Source organism: Borostomias antarcticus, assembly GCF_949987555.1.
Source record: "Borostomias antarcticus genome assembly, chromosome: 13".
Lineage (NCBI taxonomy): Eukaryota > Metazoa > Chordata > Actinopteri > Stomiiformes > Stomiidae > Borostomias > Borostomias antarcticus.
This window is the reverse complement of record NC_140246.1, coordinates 20243659-20260085: the sequence shown is the minus strand read 5'-3', so window position 1 is coordinate 20260085 and position 16427 is coordinate 20243659. Positions and strand designations below refer to the sequence as shown.

Sequence of the window (16427 nt, the reverse complement as noted above, 5' to 3'; positions counted from 1 at the left end):
GAAGTCAACAGGGCAGTTGAGACGTTATAAAAAGAACAGTGATAGATGTGCTTATCCGAGACAGGAAGCACAGGGTGTCATCTCAGTATGCTGACCTGTGAAATCACAAACCCAATGTTGAAACAAAAGTTCCATTTGAAACGGAACTATTTTGCTGTAAAACTTTACATACAGGATACATTGTAGAGACAGGGAGGGTCTCACTGGCCCCTCCCACTGTCCTGCGTCTTTCTGTTTTGTTCCCGTGCAGAAAGGTCTTGGTGGGCGGGGCTGGGGGGGTCGTCAGGCCTGATGGGACACACCAGGGTGGGGCTGGTCACTGGGGATTAAGGCCACATCCACACAAACACAGATATTTCTAAAAACGCATTTTCCTCCCCTCCGGTTAAAAAAAAGAATCGTGTCCACACCAGTAGATTTTGGGAAAATATCACCGTCCACACGCCCAGGAAAAGGACGGAGATAAAAGGCTTTAAGGCTGCATCTGTCGGCCTCGTCCCAAAGAGACGTCTGCAGCGTCGTCCTACTTTGTACCAAGCATCATTACGGAGACGATTGATAAAAACTATTTGCCGCAGTATATTTGTAGGCGTCCTCAAAAAGATGAGTTTTAAGTGACCAAACACTCAAGTGCACATGTGGACGGGAGGCCAGAACGGTCTGTTTTCATGACTCTCCGTGTTGGTGTGGACGGGGCCTCAGCCCTGCAGCTGCCTGGTCCAGCACACATCTCTGGTCTTACATCCTGGTCCCGCTTCACAGCCTCACGGAGACCAGTCTGCCCTCGCTGGTTCCTGGTCTGGACTGTCATTCCTGCAGCTCTGCTCTGGGCCCCCGGCCCCCTGCGCTGCTGGTTCCCAGTCTCTCTCCATACGGTGGTGGAGGTGCCGTCAGCCAACTCTCTCTCTCTCCAGCTCCTCCCGGTATCTCCCTGGGAGCGCTGCCCTGCTTCACCTGGAGCGCTGGAGTGGTCGCCCCAGAGGAGGGTCTGAGGGGCGGAGCTCCAGGACCTGGACTCTCCGTCAGGACGAGCGGTCACTCACCTAACACGGACCACACGGGGTTGTTTTTCAGCTTGCGTAGAAACTGCTGTCATGCTCCTCTACAAAGTGAAGCATGGACGCCAGTTCAAGCTCAGTCTTGTACTCCGGCATGTGTGGCGGCCATTTATGACAGCGTGGAATGGGAGCAGCACAACCAGCTCTGCTAGCGCCACCTCTAGATGGACTGTGTCGACTGCTAAGGCCGTCCCAGGAGGAGAGCTCCCCAGCTGGGCTGCCCAACCTGACACGCCTGGTGGTCTGCGTCGCATAGCCATCTGGGCTCCCTTGGAAACTGTTTGGAAGAGGGCCGGCACTTTCAGAAACACTTGGGTGATTGGATGAACCATCCATCCTGCGTCCATCACCGCCCATCACGCGTTAACTTCAACCGCTCCTCGCTGTCGTCACACCTCAAGCCGCCCAGCGGAGATGTTTATATTTCAAATTCCTCAGAACCAATGCTGATTGGCTAGATCGTTTTCTGATCTGGCACAAACGGATATCTATGGAGAGAATCCAAACTGATTTGCGAGAGAAACAGAATGTAGAATGCAACTGTTGATTTTAAGCACAGGCTGATCCAATAAAAACATTTTGTAACTTAGAAGTTTTATTTGTCATTCTCATTCTTTACAAATGTACTGTGTTTCTACTGGACTCGCAGTAGTCGCTGGATGGTGACCGTGTCAAACGTGTCGGACCGCTTAAAACAGCAGTGGTTCAGTCTTCTGGCCGGTCTGGATAAAGAACACAGCACGACCTCCCAGAGAACAACACAGCACTTTGTAGTGCACACTACACACTAGATCTCTTACAGTAGTGCATACTACATACTAGATCTCCATGGTGATACGGAGACGGGGTGGTATGGCAAGTCGGTCACTCATCACACAGTAGCAGGGCATCAGTAATGCATAAGGTATTCATTCAACTACACCTTTAATTACCCATGAACATGAGCTTGCTCTCAATGTGCTTGGTGCTTAGTGAGCCAGTAGTCTGGCCTGGTCTGTCAGTCGCTGGTGCTGTTTGAGAAGCATGGAGGTTTGTGTAGAAGTGCTCTGGCTTTAGCTAGCAGAGCGTCTGGCTTCTGTTGCGGCTTGGAGGGATATGGCTGCAAAGCCAGGGCTGTGATTGGTCACAGAGGTCCACTCTGGTGTATAGCTATTGGTCCCTGTCCTCTCTGTCCTGTCATTGGCCGGGCCAGGAGGCGCGGAGGTTGAGAAGGATGAGGACGTCGCCGGGCGCCAGGCGGTACACGCCCTGCTCATTCAGGGCTGCTACTGGCAAGGGCGCCTGTCCGTCATGATGCCCCGCCCCTTCCTCTCCCACGGCCTGACGCAGGACGTCTCTCAACAGGAGGGCGGAGCCAACGTTCAGACACAGGACGATACACGCCTCCTTGACACTGGGGGGAGAGACAAAGAGTTGTATCATCTATCAGCCAGGGAGAGGAGCAGCTCCTTCCTCCAGACGCACGCTGACCCACTCACTGTTTGAAGAAGTTCTCTGGCCTCTTGCAGTAGTGTCCGAACAGGGGGAAGAGGTTCCTGGTCATGTCAAACTGCAGCTGCGCCGCCCCGCCCTCGTTAAAGTGGTTGAACAGAATCACCTGGGGACACCAGCACAGAGGTGAGCTCCACACCAGGGGTTAACTACACACTGTTAGTGATAAACTAGATACCAGGGTTAACTACACACTGTTAGTGATAAACTAGATACCAGGGTTAACTACACACTGTTAGTGATAAACTAGATACCAGGGTTAACTACACACTGTTAGTGGTGAACTAGATACCAGGGTTAACTACACACTGTTAGTGATAAACTAGATACCAGGGTTAACTACACACTGTTAGTGATAAACTAGATACCAGGGTTATCTACACACTGTTAGTGGTAAACTAGATACCAGGGTTAACTACACACTGTTAGTGGTGAACTAGATACCAGGGTTAACTACACACTGTTAGTGGTGAACTAGATACCAGGGTTAACTACACACTGTTAGTGATAAACTAGATACCAGGGGTTAACTACACACTGTTAGTGGTAAACTAGATACCAGGGTTAACTACACACTGTTAGTGATAAACTAGATACCAGGGGTTAACTACACACTGTTAGTGGTAAACTAGATACCAGGGGTTAACTACACACTGTTAGTGATAAACTAGATACCAGGGTTAACTACACACTGTTAGTGGTAAACTAGATACCAGGGTTAACTACACACTGTTAGTGGTGAACTAGATACCAGGGTTAACTACACACTGTTAGTGATAAACTAGATACCAGGGGTTAACTACACACTGTTAGTGATAAACTAGATACCAGGGTTAACTACACACTGTTAGTGGTAAACTAGATACCAGGGTTAACTACACACTGTTAGTGGTGAACTAGATACCAGGGTTAACTACACACTGTTAGTGATAAACTAGATACCAGGGTTAACTACACACTGTTAGTGATAAACTAGATACCAGGGGTTAACTACACACTGTTAGTGGTAAACTAGATACCAGGGTTAACTACACACTGTTAGTGATAAACTAGATACCAGGGGTTAACTACACACTGTTAGTGGTAAACTAGATACCAGGGTTAACTACACACTGTTAGTGATAAACTAGATACCAGGGGTTAACTACACACTGTTAGTGATAAACTAGATACCAGGGTTAACTACACACTGTTAGTGATAAACTAGATACCAGGGTTAACTACACACTGTTAGTGATAAACTAGATACCAGGGTTAACTACACACTGTTAGTGGTAAACTAGATACCAGGGTTAACTACACACTGTTAGTGATAAACTAGATACCAGGGTTAACTACACACTGTTAGTGGTAAACTAGATACCAGGGGTTAACTACACACTGTTAGTGATAAACTAGATACCAGGGTTAACTACACACTGTTAGTGATAAACTAGATACCAGGGGTTAACTACACACTGTTAGTGATAAACTAGATACCAGGGTTAACTACACACTGTTAGTGATAAACTAGATACCAGGGTTAACTACACACTGTTAGTGGTGAACTAGATACCAGGGTTAACTACACACTGTTAGTGATAAACTAGATACCAGGGTTAACTACACACTGTTAGTGGTAAACTAGATACCAGGGTTAACTACACACTGTTAGTGATAAACTAGATACCAGGGTTAACTACACACTGTTAGTGATAAACTAGATACCAGGGTTAACTACACACTGTTAGTGATAAACTAGATACCAGGGTTAACTACACACTGTTAGTGGTGAACTAGATACCAGGGGTTAACTACACACTGTTAGTGATAAACTAGATACCAGGGTTATCTACACACTGTTAGTGGTAAACTAGATACCAGGGTTAACTACACACTGTTAGTGATAAACTAGATACCAGGGGTTAACTACACACTGTTAGTGATAAACTAGATACCAGGGTTATCTACACACTGTTAGTGGTAAACTAGATACCAGGGTTAACTACACACTGTTAGTGATAAACTAGATACCAGGGGTTAACTACACACTGTTAGTGATAAACTAGATACCAGGGTTAACTACACACTGTTAGTAGTAAACTAGATACCAGGGTTAACTACACACTGTTAGTGATAAACTAGATACCAGGGTTAACTACACACTGTTAGTGATAAACTAGATACCAGGGTTAACTACACACTGTTAGTAGTAAACTAGATACCAGGGTTAACTACACACTGTTAGTGGTGAACTAGATACCAGGGTTAACTACACACTGTTAGTGATAAACTAGATACCAGGGTTAACTACACACTGTTAGTGATAAACTAGATACCAGGGGTTAACTACACACTGTTAGTGATAAACTAGATACCAGGGGTTAACTACACACTGTTAGTGGTGAACTAGATACCAGGGTTAACTACACACTGTTAGTGATAAACTAGATACCAGGGTTAACTACACACTGTTAGTGATAAACTAGATACCAGGGTTAACTACACACTGTTAGTGGTAAACTAGATACCAGGGTTAACTACACACTGTTAGTGGTAAACTAGATACCAGGGTTAACTACACACTGTTAGTAGTAAACTAGATACCAGGGTTAACTACACACTGTTAGTGGTGAACTAGATACCAGGGTTAACTACACACTGTTAGTGATAAACTAGATACCAGGGTTAACTACACACTGTTAGTGGTGAACTAGATACCAGGGTTAACTACACACTGTTAGTGATAAACTAGATACCAGGGTTAACTACACACTGTTAGTGATAAACTAGATACCAGGGTTAACTCACACTGTTAGTGATAAACTAGATACCAGGGGTTAACTACACACTGTTAGTGATAAACTAGATACCAGGGTTAACTACACACTGTTAGTGGTAAACTAGATACCAGGGTTAACTACACACTGTTAGTGGTAAACTAGATACCAGGGTTAACTACACACTGTTAGTGATAAACTAGATACCAGGGTTAACTACACACTGTTAGTGGTAAACTAGATACCAGGGTTAACTACACACTGTTAGTGATAAACTAGATACCAGGGTTAACTACACACTGTTAGTGGTAAACTAGATACCAGGGTTAACTACACACTGTTAGTGATAAACTAGATACCAGGGTTAACTACACACTGTTAGTAGTAAACTAGATACCAGGGGTTAACTACACACTGTTAGTAGTAAACTAGATACCAGGGTTAACTACACACTGTTAGTGGTAAACTAGATACCAGGGTTAACTACACACTGTTAGTGATAAACTAGATACCAGGGTTAACAACACACTGTTAGTGATAAACTAGATACCAGGGTTAACTACACACTGTTAGTGGTGAACTAGATACCAGGGTTAACTACACACTGTTAGTGATAAACTAGATACCAGGGTTAACTACACACTGTTAGTGATAAACTAGATACCAGGGTTAACTACACACTGTTAGTGATAAACTAGATACCAGGGTTAACTACACACTGTTAGTAGTAAACTAGATACCAGGGTTAACTACACACTGTTAGTGGTGAACTAGATACCAGGGGTTAACTACACACTGTTAGTGATAAACTAGATACCAGGGTTAACTACACACTGTTAGTGGTAAACTAGATACCAGGGTTAACTACACACTGTTAGTGGTAAACTAGATACCAGGGTTAACTACACACTGTTAGTGATAAACTAGATACCAGGGTTAACTACACACTGTTAGTGGTAAACTAGATACCAGGGTTAACTACACACTGTTAGTGATAAACTAGATACCAGGGTTAACTACACACTGTTAGTGGTAAACTAGATACCAGGGTTAACTACACACTGTTAGTGATAAACTAGATACCAGGGTTAACTACACACTGTTAGTAGTAAACTAGATACCAGGGGTTAACTACACACTGTTAGTAGTAAACTAGATACCAGGGTTAACTACACACTGTTAGTGGTAAACTAGATACCAGGGTTAACTACACACTGTTAGTGATAAACTAGATACCAGGGTTAACAACACACTGTTAGTGATAAACTAGATACCAGGGTTAACTACACACTGTTAGTGGTGAACTAGATACCAGGGTTAACTACACACTGTTAGTGATAAACTAGATACCAGGGTTAACTACACACTGTTAGTGATAAACTAGATACCAGGGTTAACTACACACTGTTAGTGATAAACTAGATACCAGGGTTAACTACACACTGTTAGTAGTAAACTAGATACCAGGGTTAACTACACACTGTTAGTGGTGAACTAGATACCAGGGTTAACTACACACTGTTAGTGGTAAACTAGATACCAGGGTTAACTACACACTGTTAGTGATAAACTAGATACCAGGGTTAACTACACACTGTTAGTGATAAACTAGATACCAGGGTTAACTACACACTGTTAGTGATAAACTAGATACCAGGGTTAACTACACACTGTTAGTGATAAACTAGATACCAGGGTTAACTACACACTGTTAGTGATAAACTAGATACCAGGGTTAACTACACACTGTTAGTGGTAAACTAGATACCAGGGTTAACTACACACTGTTAGTGATAAACTAGATACCAGGGTTAACTACACACTGTTAGTGGTAAACTAGATACCAGGGGTTAACTACACACTGTTAGTGGTAAACTAGATACCTGGGTTAACTACACACTGTTAGTAGTAAACTAGATACCAGGGTTAACTACACACTGTTAGTGATAAACTAGATACCAGGGTTAACTACACACTGTTAGTGGTGAACTAGATACCAGGGTTAACTACACACTGTTAGTGATAAACTAGATACCAGGGTTAACTACACACTGTTAGTGATAAACTAGATACCAGGGTTAACTACACACTGTTAGTGGTGAACTAGATACCAGGGTTAACTACACACTGTTAGTGATAAACTAGATACCAGGGGTTAACTACACACTGTTAGTGATAAACTAGATACCTGGGTTAACTACACACTGTTAGTGATAAACTAGATACCAGGAGACACTAGTAAATGGTAAATAAATGGTTCGTAAATGGTTAATAACTAGAGAGTAAGGAGTTAACTAGACACTCGTAAGTGGTTAATAAGTAGACACGGTTAGGAGTTAACTAGACACTAGCTACGGGTGAACTAGTGAATAATAACTAAATAAAAAGACCTTCATTGTTTGGATAGGTGGAGAGCACAGGTATCGTTTACAACCAGCCAATCAAAGGGGAGCGTTGGTGAGACTCACGTCCTGGTAGAGGAAGTGGTCGAGCCTGTCGGCCAATCCCTGCCAGGCGCTCTGGAAGAGGGGCAGGCAGAGCAGCTGCTGGAGGCGGAGCAGGTGGTCTCGCAGGCAGAGCATCATGGGACAGGCGGAGCTGGAGAGGGACATGGTGGCCTGGTCACTCTGTGACGGGAGGGACAGCCACCTGGGGGACACGGGGGGGGAGGGTCTTATATGCAGGTCTGAGGTGTGCGTGTGTGTGCGTGTTTGTGCGTGTGTGTGTGCATGTTAAGTGTGTGCGTCCCCCGCCCACCTGTCTCTGGCGTAGGTCTGAGCGCGCTCCCTGACGTCCCTCATCACGGCGTCCAGCAGGCGTCCCAGCATGTCTCCCCTCAGCCTGTCCAGCAGCGCCAGCAGCCCCTGGAACAGCGAGCTCTCCAGCGAGGCCAGCTGGCCCTGCTCCACGCCGCCCAGGCCCCCGAACACGCCGCTGCCCTCCCCCTCGCACACCGCCGCCTGCTGCAGCTGCAGGAAGAACTGAGCACGCCACGCCCCAGACCGACGGGTCAACAGGGTCACGCGCTTTTCTGATGCACACACACACACACGCACATATGCACACACACACTCTCATATGCACACACAATCTCACACACGCATGCGCACTCACCACGTTGTCCCCCCAGTCGGCTAGCACGGTGGAGATGTAGTTGGCGGCGTTGAGGATGGCGCAGTAGCGCTCGCCCAGCGGGCTGCGAGACTCCTCCTTCATCACCTGGGTCAGCCGGATGCGGAAGTCGTCCACCAGCTCCCTCTGCAGCTCCAGGAAGCTGAGCTGGGCCGGCGCGCTGGGCAGGGACCGGTACCGCTCTGGACCACGGTACACACACACACACACGCACAAACACGCACACACACAAGCACACAAACACACACGCACACAGCAGGACAGCACCAGGTCAGCTCAGCACTTAAGCCGCATGTACACTGTGATAAAACCCACCACTCTGAGGTCGTAAGGTGGTGGTGGGTTGTCGCAGACAGTCGTAGCTCATCGTACGCTAAATCGGGACTCGCGAGTCGCACCGTGTGAGAAGGTGTACGATCTGCGATTCGTTTCTCCGACGTTCTACGACGAGGCTACGACCTCTCGACAAAATATCTGGCATATTTTCTTTGTAGATCGCAGATCACGTAGAAGGTCAGACAAGATGAATCGTGGGCGTAATCGGGGCTGACAGAATGGTATAGTGTGAATACAAATGGCATAGTGTGAATACACACGTCGTATGGTCGTATGAGACGGTTGTACAGTGGGAAGGGATCCCCGATCTAAGATTTTTTCAGTCGTACAGTGTACAGAAGGCTTTAGACAGGAGGAGGGCAGCACAGCGTGTGTGTGTGTGTGTGTGTGTGTGTGTCGGGGGAGAAATCGATTCTTAGGTGCATCGCGATTCTCTCTTTCTCACTCTTAGATTCTTCGCTCGATGTGGAAAACTCAAAATCGGAAATGTAAAAAAAAAAAAAGTTGTTTTATAACTGATAATTGCTTTAGAATTGATAATCGTTTCATAATCGCATCATTTCCGGAATCGAATCGTGAGGTGCCAAGAGATTCCCACCCTTAGTGTGTGTGTGTGTGTGTGTGTGTGTGTGAGTGTGTGTGTGTGTGTTGGGGGAGAAATCGAGTGTGAGTGTGTGAGTGTGAGTGTGTGTGTGTGTGTGTGAGTGTGTGTGAGTGTGTGTGAGAGAGAGATGTACATACCAGTGATGACCAGTAGCAGGGTCATGAATGTCTCTGCGCAGTCAGGAGCCTTCAGCTCATCCACGTCACTGATGTCTCTGTACTGGGAGCTCCACGCGCCCTCCGCCGACAGCATGCTGTCCACCTTCTCCACCGCCACTGGACACACACGCGCACACACACACACCTAAGTCAGACGAGTGATTATTTGAACGATGCACTCTCAGAGTATTGAGACAGGGTCCCCTGACCCCTATAGTCAAGACCCCTGTGTGTCACTATTCTCTAAACCACACACACACACACACACACACACACACACACACACACACACACACACACACACACACACACACACACACACACACACACACACACACACACAGTCTGGTCCACTCACTCTTCCTCTCCACAGAGAGCCACTTCTGCAGCGTGGCGTCCTCCAGCAGCAGGCCCAGAGCCCCGGGCAGGGAGCCGGGGTAGGAGTGGGTGCTGCGCAGCTCCCTCTCGAACTGCAGCACCTCGTCCACCAGGTGGCAGAAGAGAGCGTCGTCGTACAGCAGGCGGGGGGCGTCCTGCGCCAGCTTCTCCTGGGCCAGGCTGAGCAAGCCCCGGCACAGCTCCACCTAGAGGCGGGAACCAGGAACCGCAACAACAGCCTACATTATTCAATGTGTTATTATCATTAGTTGCAAATAGCCTACCTTATTCAATGTGTTGTTATTGTCATTATTTCCAATAAAATAAATTTCTTTGTAAAAACAAGATTTGGTCTTTTAAAGTCGCACCGAAAGGGAAGTTGGAGAACATCTTGCTTCCGTACGTTGACGTATTTCCGCCTGAAACGGGCTGCAAGGGCGGGACATACGTTTAGATGAATTTCATTGGAACGTTATCGAGTGGGCGGGATATTCAACACTTGAGGCTGCAGAGTAGTTGACGTTTTGATTGACAGGTGGATGTTGTGAGATTATTGGCCTAAAATCTAAGGTACCTGGTGTCGTAATTGCGTCAATTATGTGAACCAAAATGGGACAGAATGCTTTTTTAATTTCTGTGCGACTTTAAAAGTCTTAAAAGTCTTCTAAAAGTGGTAGATCCTGTTTAGTAGATACTCTCCACTGTTAACTCCCAGGACCACAGGACCCCACACCCCCAGCCTCAGCAGCAGACCCTCCACCCAGTCACCACCCTCCACCCAGCCCTCCACCCAGTCCTCCAGTCCCCCACCCAGTCCTCCACCTCCACCCAGTCCTCCACCCAGTCACCACCCTCCACCCAGTCCTCCAGTCCCCCACCCAGTCACCACCCTCCACCCAGTCCTCCAGTCCCCCACCCAGTCCTCCAGTCCCCCACCCAGTCACCACCCTCCACCCAGTCCTCCAGTCCTCCACCCAGTCCTCCAGTCCCCCACCCAGCCCTCCACCCAGTCCTCCACCTCCACCCAGTCCTCCACCCAGTCCTCCACCCAGTCCTCCACCCAGTCCCCCACCCAGTCCCCCACCCAGTCCTCCAGTCCCCCACCCAGTCACCACCCTCCACCCAGTCCTCCAGTCCTCCACCCAGTCCTCCAGTCCCCCACCCAGCCCTCCACCCAGTCCTCCACCTCCACCCAGTCCTCCACCCAGTCCTCCACCCAGTCCTCCACCCAGTCCCCCACCCAGTCACCACCCAGCCCTCCACCCAGCCCTCCACCCAGTCCTCCAGTCCCCCACCCAGTCCTCCAGTCCCCCACCCAGTCCTCCAGTCCCCCACCCAGTCCTCCAGTCCCCCACCCAGTCCTCCAGTCCTCCACCCAGTCCTCCAGTCCCCCACCCAGTCCCCCACCCAGTCCTCCAGTCCCCCACCCAGTCACCACCCTCCACCCAGTCCTCCAGTCCTCCACCCAGTCCTCCAGTCCCCCACCCAGCCCTCCACCCAGTCCTCCACCTCCACCCAGTCCTCCACCCAGTCCCCCACCCAGTCACCACCCAGCCCTCCACCCAGCCCTCCACCCAGTCCTCCAGTCCCCCACCCAGTCCTCCAGTCCCCCACCCAGTCCTCCAGTCCCCCACCCAGTCCTCCAGTCCCCCACCCAGTCCTCCAGTCCCCCACCCAGTCCTCCAGTCCTCCACCCAGTCCTCCAGTCCCCCACCCAGTCCTCCAGTCCTCCACCCAGTCCTCCAGTCCTCCACCCAGTCCTCCAGTCCCCCACCCAGTCCTCCAGTCCCCCACCCAGTCCTCCAGTCCTCCACCCAGTCCTCCAGTCCTCCACCCAGTCCTCCACCCAGCCCTCCAGTCCTCCAGCCTCCCCCTCTGACCTTGGCAGTGATGTCTTCCCCGGCCCGGTCCAGGATTGGCTGGATCTTGTCCTCCATGAAGGCGGAGCTGTTCCCCATCCACATCAGAACCTGCGTCAGGTACCACTCCGGCTGAGAGAGGGAGAGAGGGAGGGCAGGAGGAGAGAGAGAGAGGGAGGGCAGGAGGAGAGAGAGAGAGAGGGAGGGCAGGAGGAGAGAGAGAGAGAGAGGGAGGGCAGGAGGAGAGAGAGAGAGAGAGGGAGGGCAGGAGGAGAGAGAGAGAGAGGGAGGGCAGGAGGAGAGAGAGAGAGAGGGAGGGCAGGAGAGAGAGAGAGAGGGACGGCAGGAGGAGAGAGAGAGAGAGGGAGGGCAGGAGGAGAGAGAGGGGAGAGAGGGAGGGCAGGAGTAGAGAGGGAGGGCAGGAGGAGAGAGAGAGAGAGAGAGGGAGGGCAGGAGGAGAGAGAGGGGGAGAGAGGGAGGGCAGGAGGAGAGAGAGGGGGAGAGAGGGAGGGCAGGAGGAGAGAGAGGGAGACAGAAAGAGAGAGGTAGATACAGAGAGGGAGAGAGAGGGAGACAGAAAGAGAGATTGAGGGGGAAAGTAAGTGTTTATATGAGAGTGTGTGTGTGTGTGTTGGGCGAGTTGGTCTGGCAGTGTGCGACAGTGTGTGTGTATGTGTGTGTTCACCTTGCTGAGGGAGTTGATCTGGCGGTGTGTGTGTGTGCGTACGTGTGTGTGTGTGTGTGTGTGTGTGTTAACCTTGCTGGGGGAGTTGGTCTGGCGGTGTGTGTGTGAGTGCGTGCGTGTGTGTGTGTGTGTTCACCTTGCTGGGGGAGTTGGTCTGGCGGTGTGTGTGTGAGTGCGTGCGTGTGTTCACCTTGCTGGGGGAGTTGGTCTGGCGGTGTGTGTGTGTGTGTGTGTGCGTGCGTGTGTGTGTGTGTTCACCTTGTTGGGAGAGTTGGTCTGGCGGTTGCCAGTGAAATGGTAGCGGAACCTCTTGCTGAGCGGCTGCAGCATGATCTGGATGGGCAGCGAAAGGGGCGGAGCCACGGGCACGCCCGGGCGAGAGGGTGCAGACGTCTTCTCCGAGATGAGGTCATCACGGGGGACGGGGTTAAAGAAACGGACCAGGGACTTCTCTTAGACTGATGATGTCATAGGCCAATGCAGTGAAAACATGGGCCGTGTGTGTGTGTGTGTGCGCGTGTGCGTGTGTGTGTGCGTGCGTGTGTGTGTGTGTAGGATACGAGGTCTGCAGGGAGAGCAGCTGTGTGACCAGCAGGTCCAGCTGGCTGCTGAGCTCCGAGGCGTTAGCAGGGGGCGCTAGAGTCTGGGTGGGAGGAGAGATGAACGGCCACTGGAGCTGAGTCAGGACCTCCTCGAAATCACTGCAGAGGAAGAATCACCAGAGGAAGAACCACCACAGAGGAAGAACCACCACAGAGGAAGAACCACCACAGAGGAAGAACCACCACAGAGGAAGAGCGGAGAGAGAAGACAACAGGTGACAGGAATCACATCACTGACTTAGATATATAACTCATCCTCCCACTCACCCATCCATGCATCCACCTACCCGCCTATCCATCCCTCCTTCCCTCCCTTCTCTCTCCCTCTCTCCCTCCCTCCCTCCCTCCTCCTCTCTCCCTCCCTCCCTCCCTCCTCCTCTCTCCCTCCCTCCTCCTCCTCTCTACCTCCCTCTCTCCCTCCCTCCATACTTGGCCAGCCTGTCTTTGAGGATCTTGTGCCAGAAGCAGAGTGTTTTTCTGAGGAAGGCCAGCAGGTGTGAGCAGCCTGAATCCTTGATTGCTAGGTCCAGACTGGCCATGCTGCCCACCGCCGCCACCGCCTCCCACACACTATTGGTCATCAGACATTGCTGGATACTGCCACTGTATGTGGGGGGGACAGAGAGAGAAGAATGTGCATAATCACATAACAGTGCTAGCGGATAGTACTAGTACTGTAGATTGGGTTAATAGGTTGACATACTCTCTTCAAAGGGTCTAGGCAGAGAGGAGCCGTCCAGAGACTCGTCACACTGGACCTGCAGCCTACCTGAGGTCTTCTATGCGGCCCAGGCACTGCAGGTACTTCATGTGTCTGTCCGTGGTGTCCAGCTGGCCGAGCGTCTGCCCCAGGCTGTCGGCCCAGGGCTGGGCGACCTGCAGGTGCTGCTGCAGCGTGTTGGACAGCAGCCTCTCTCGCTGGAGGAGGCCGTCCAGAGACACCTGAGACTCCTCGGCTGCGGACAGCGCCGCGGACACACGCAGCGGAACGGAGCTCGACACCGTCAGCACCTATAGACCCGGAAGAAACGAGCTCAGACACTGTCAGCACCTATAGACCCGGAAGAAACGAGCTCAGACACTGTCAGCACCTATAGACCCGGAAGAAACGAGCTCAGACACTGTCAGCACCTATAGACCCGGAAGAAACGAGCTCAGACACTGTCAGCACCTATAGACCCGGAAGAAACGAGCTCAGACTGCAGCCCGGACTGGATCGTGTATGTAGGGGTACTGTCGACGTCTGTGTGCTGGGTAACGTTAGAGTTATCACAGCCTCGCTAGTCCAGCACTAAATTAGATCTAACTATGGGCTTACCAGACTTTATAGCTAACAAGTTAGCAAGCCAACTAACATACACATGTTATTCCTAACGCATGTTTACATCTTCAAAGTCCTAGCAGCCTCTTGTGAGCCATGGAGCCCCCGAAGCTCTCACCTGCTCCTCCAGCAGCATGTTCTCTGCCGTCAGTCTCTCCAGGAGACCACGCACTTTCTGCAGAGACTTCAGATCAACACCGATTTCTTTCGCAACGAAGTCGACAACGTAGTCCGGTAGCTCCCCGTCCGCCGATCCCGGTTCTGAATCTTCGTCGTTTGTGGACAGAGGGCTTGACAGATCCTCGCTGTCGCCGTTCTGCACTGCTTCCTCGGGCGCCGCCATCTTTGCTCTCTCTCTCTTTCCACGTCAACAACATCAACACCGCAGCTTCCGCAAAGCTGTCAGACTGCGGCGCCCTCTAGCGGCGACTGTGGTCATTCACTAGATATTGAGCTATTTAGAGAGGACTCGTGTCATCAGAGCAGGACGGTGTAGCTGCTCTCCCTGGATAGAGTTTAAGACGTACGTCAATTCAATTCATCCACAGTCATGTTCCTCTCTATCTCCTCCTTGAAATCGTGCTGCCCCATATCATATCTGTTCTCTTCAGCTCTACTGGTTCAACCGGAGTGAACCAATAGTATTCAGCTCCAGCCGTGCAGCCGCCCAAAATAGGACCCTAGAAATAGGACCCGAACCAGGCCAGGTCCAGCCTGGCTGATGTGCGTGCCTGGTTTGTTTCTGTTCAGGACTGGTAGGACGGAAGCTAGCCATGCCACTGAAATAACTGTAAATTAAAATGACATGAAATAATGTCTGATAAATTAAGGTCTTGTCGATAGCCAGTTAGCTCATGAGCTCACAACAACTAGCAGCAGCTTCCATAACATTAATGGTAGCGGTCAGTGGCTAAAGCAGTTATACTGATGATTACTGTAACGTTAGCTATTTTGCTGCAATTGGTTCAACTTCTGTTTCTGGACAAAGGTAAGGGATAAACCCAGATAACACAAGGCTAGCGGACCTACAGCGGGTCCCCGATGGATGCTCCACCACCATTCCACCGGTAGTTAGTTGTCTATATCCTAGGCCCATTGGCCGTGGGATCCGTGGCGTGGTGGCGAGACTCCGCCCCCTCGCGTCAGAGCGGTTCGGGTGTAGTGCAGTTACTTCCAGGCAATCTCCATACACCCACTGGTGAAAACCGTTTGTCTCTAGCCGCTCAGGGGCTGAGTTGTGGAGTACATGGCATGGATAGTGGCGGGGTGGCGAGACTCCGCCCACTTGGGTCAGAGCTGATTGAGCGCAGTACAGTGACCTCTGGGAAATCTCCATGTGCCCACTGGCGAAGGCCGTGGGTCTCTAGCCCATTCAGGGGCTGAGTTGTGGGATCCTTGGCGTGGATAGTGGCGTGATGGCGAGACTCCACCCCCTCGGGTCAGAGCTGGTCGTGGACAGTGTTCTCTCTGGGCCACCCACCTACCCCCACCAGTGAAGACCCTTTGTCTCTAGCCCATTCAAGGGCTGATTTGTGGGATCTGTGGTGTGGTGGCGAGACTCCACCCCCTCACGTCATATTGGGTTGGGGCAGTGGAGCCCTCTCTGGGCTACCCACCTGCCCCCACTGGTGAAGACTGTGTTTCTCTAGCCCTCTCAGGGGCTGATTTGTGGGGTCCGTGGCGTGGACAGTGGCGTGATGGCGAGACTCCACCCCCTCAAGTCAGAGCTGGTCGTGGACAGTGTACCTCTCTCTGGGCCACCCACCTGCCCCCACCGGTGAAGACCGTACATCTCTAGCCCTCTCAGGGGCTGATTTGTGGGGTCCATGGCGTGGACAGTGGCGTGGTGGCAAGACTCCGCCCCCCTCACGTCATATTGGGTCGGGGGCTGTGGACCCTTCTATAAACCCTTTATTAACATTATTTGAACTTTCAATTCTCTTCACTTACATAAACAGACAGTGAGTGTGTGGTCTCTGAAATAATAAAGAAATGTAATGTATAACTAACAGAAATACTTACACAAATAAACTAAATAGCCTAA

At 50.5% G+C, this 16427-nt stretch overlaps 1 protein-coding gene across 1 annotated transcript; it reads right to left on the bottom strand.

Moving 5' to 3' along the window:
* Window positions 1-1698: 1698 nt before the first annotated feature.
* On the bottom strand, window positions 1699-14726 carry rint1 (RAD50 interactor 1; the record flags this gene model as incomplete). The annotated part of the gene is made up of 13 exons (XM_084447786.1): window positions 1699-2451; window positions 2537-2655; window positions 7777-7957; window positions 8066-8289; window positions 8423-8622; window positions 9518-9655; window positions 9897-10122; window positions 11797-11907; window positions 12719-12875; window positions 13021-13161; window positions 13492-13665; window positions 13832-14073; window positions 14502-14726. The coding sequence occupies 13 exons, from the start codon at window positions 14724-14726 to the stop codon at window positions 2235-2237; spliced, it is 2355 nt and encodes a 784-aa protein (XP_084303912.1). The 3' UTR covers window positions 1699-2234.
* Window positions 14727-16427: the final 1701 nt, after the last annotated feature.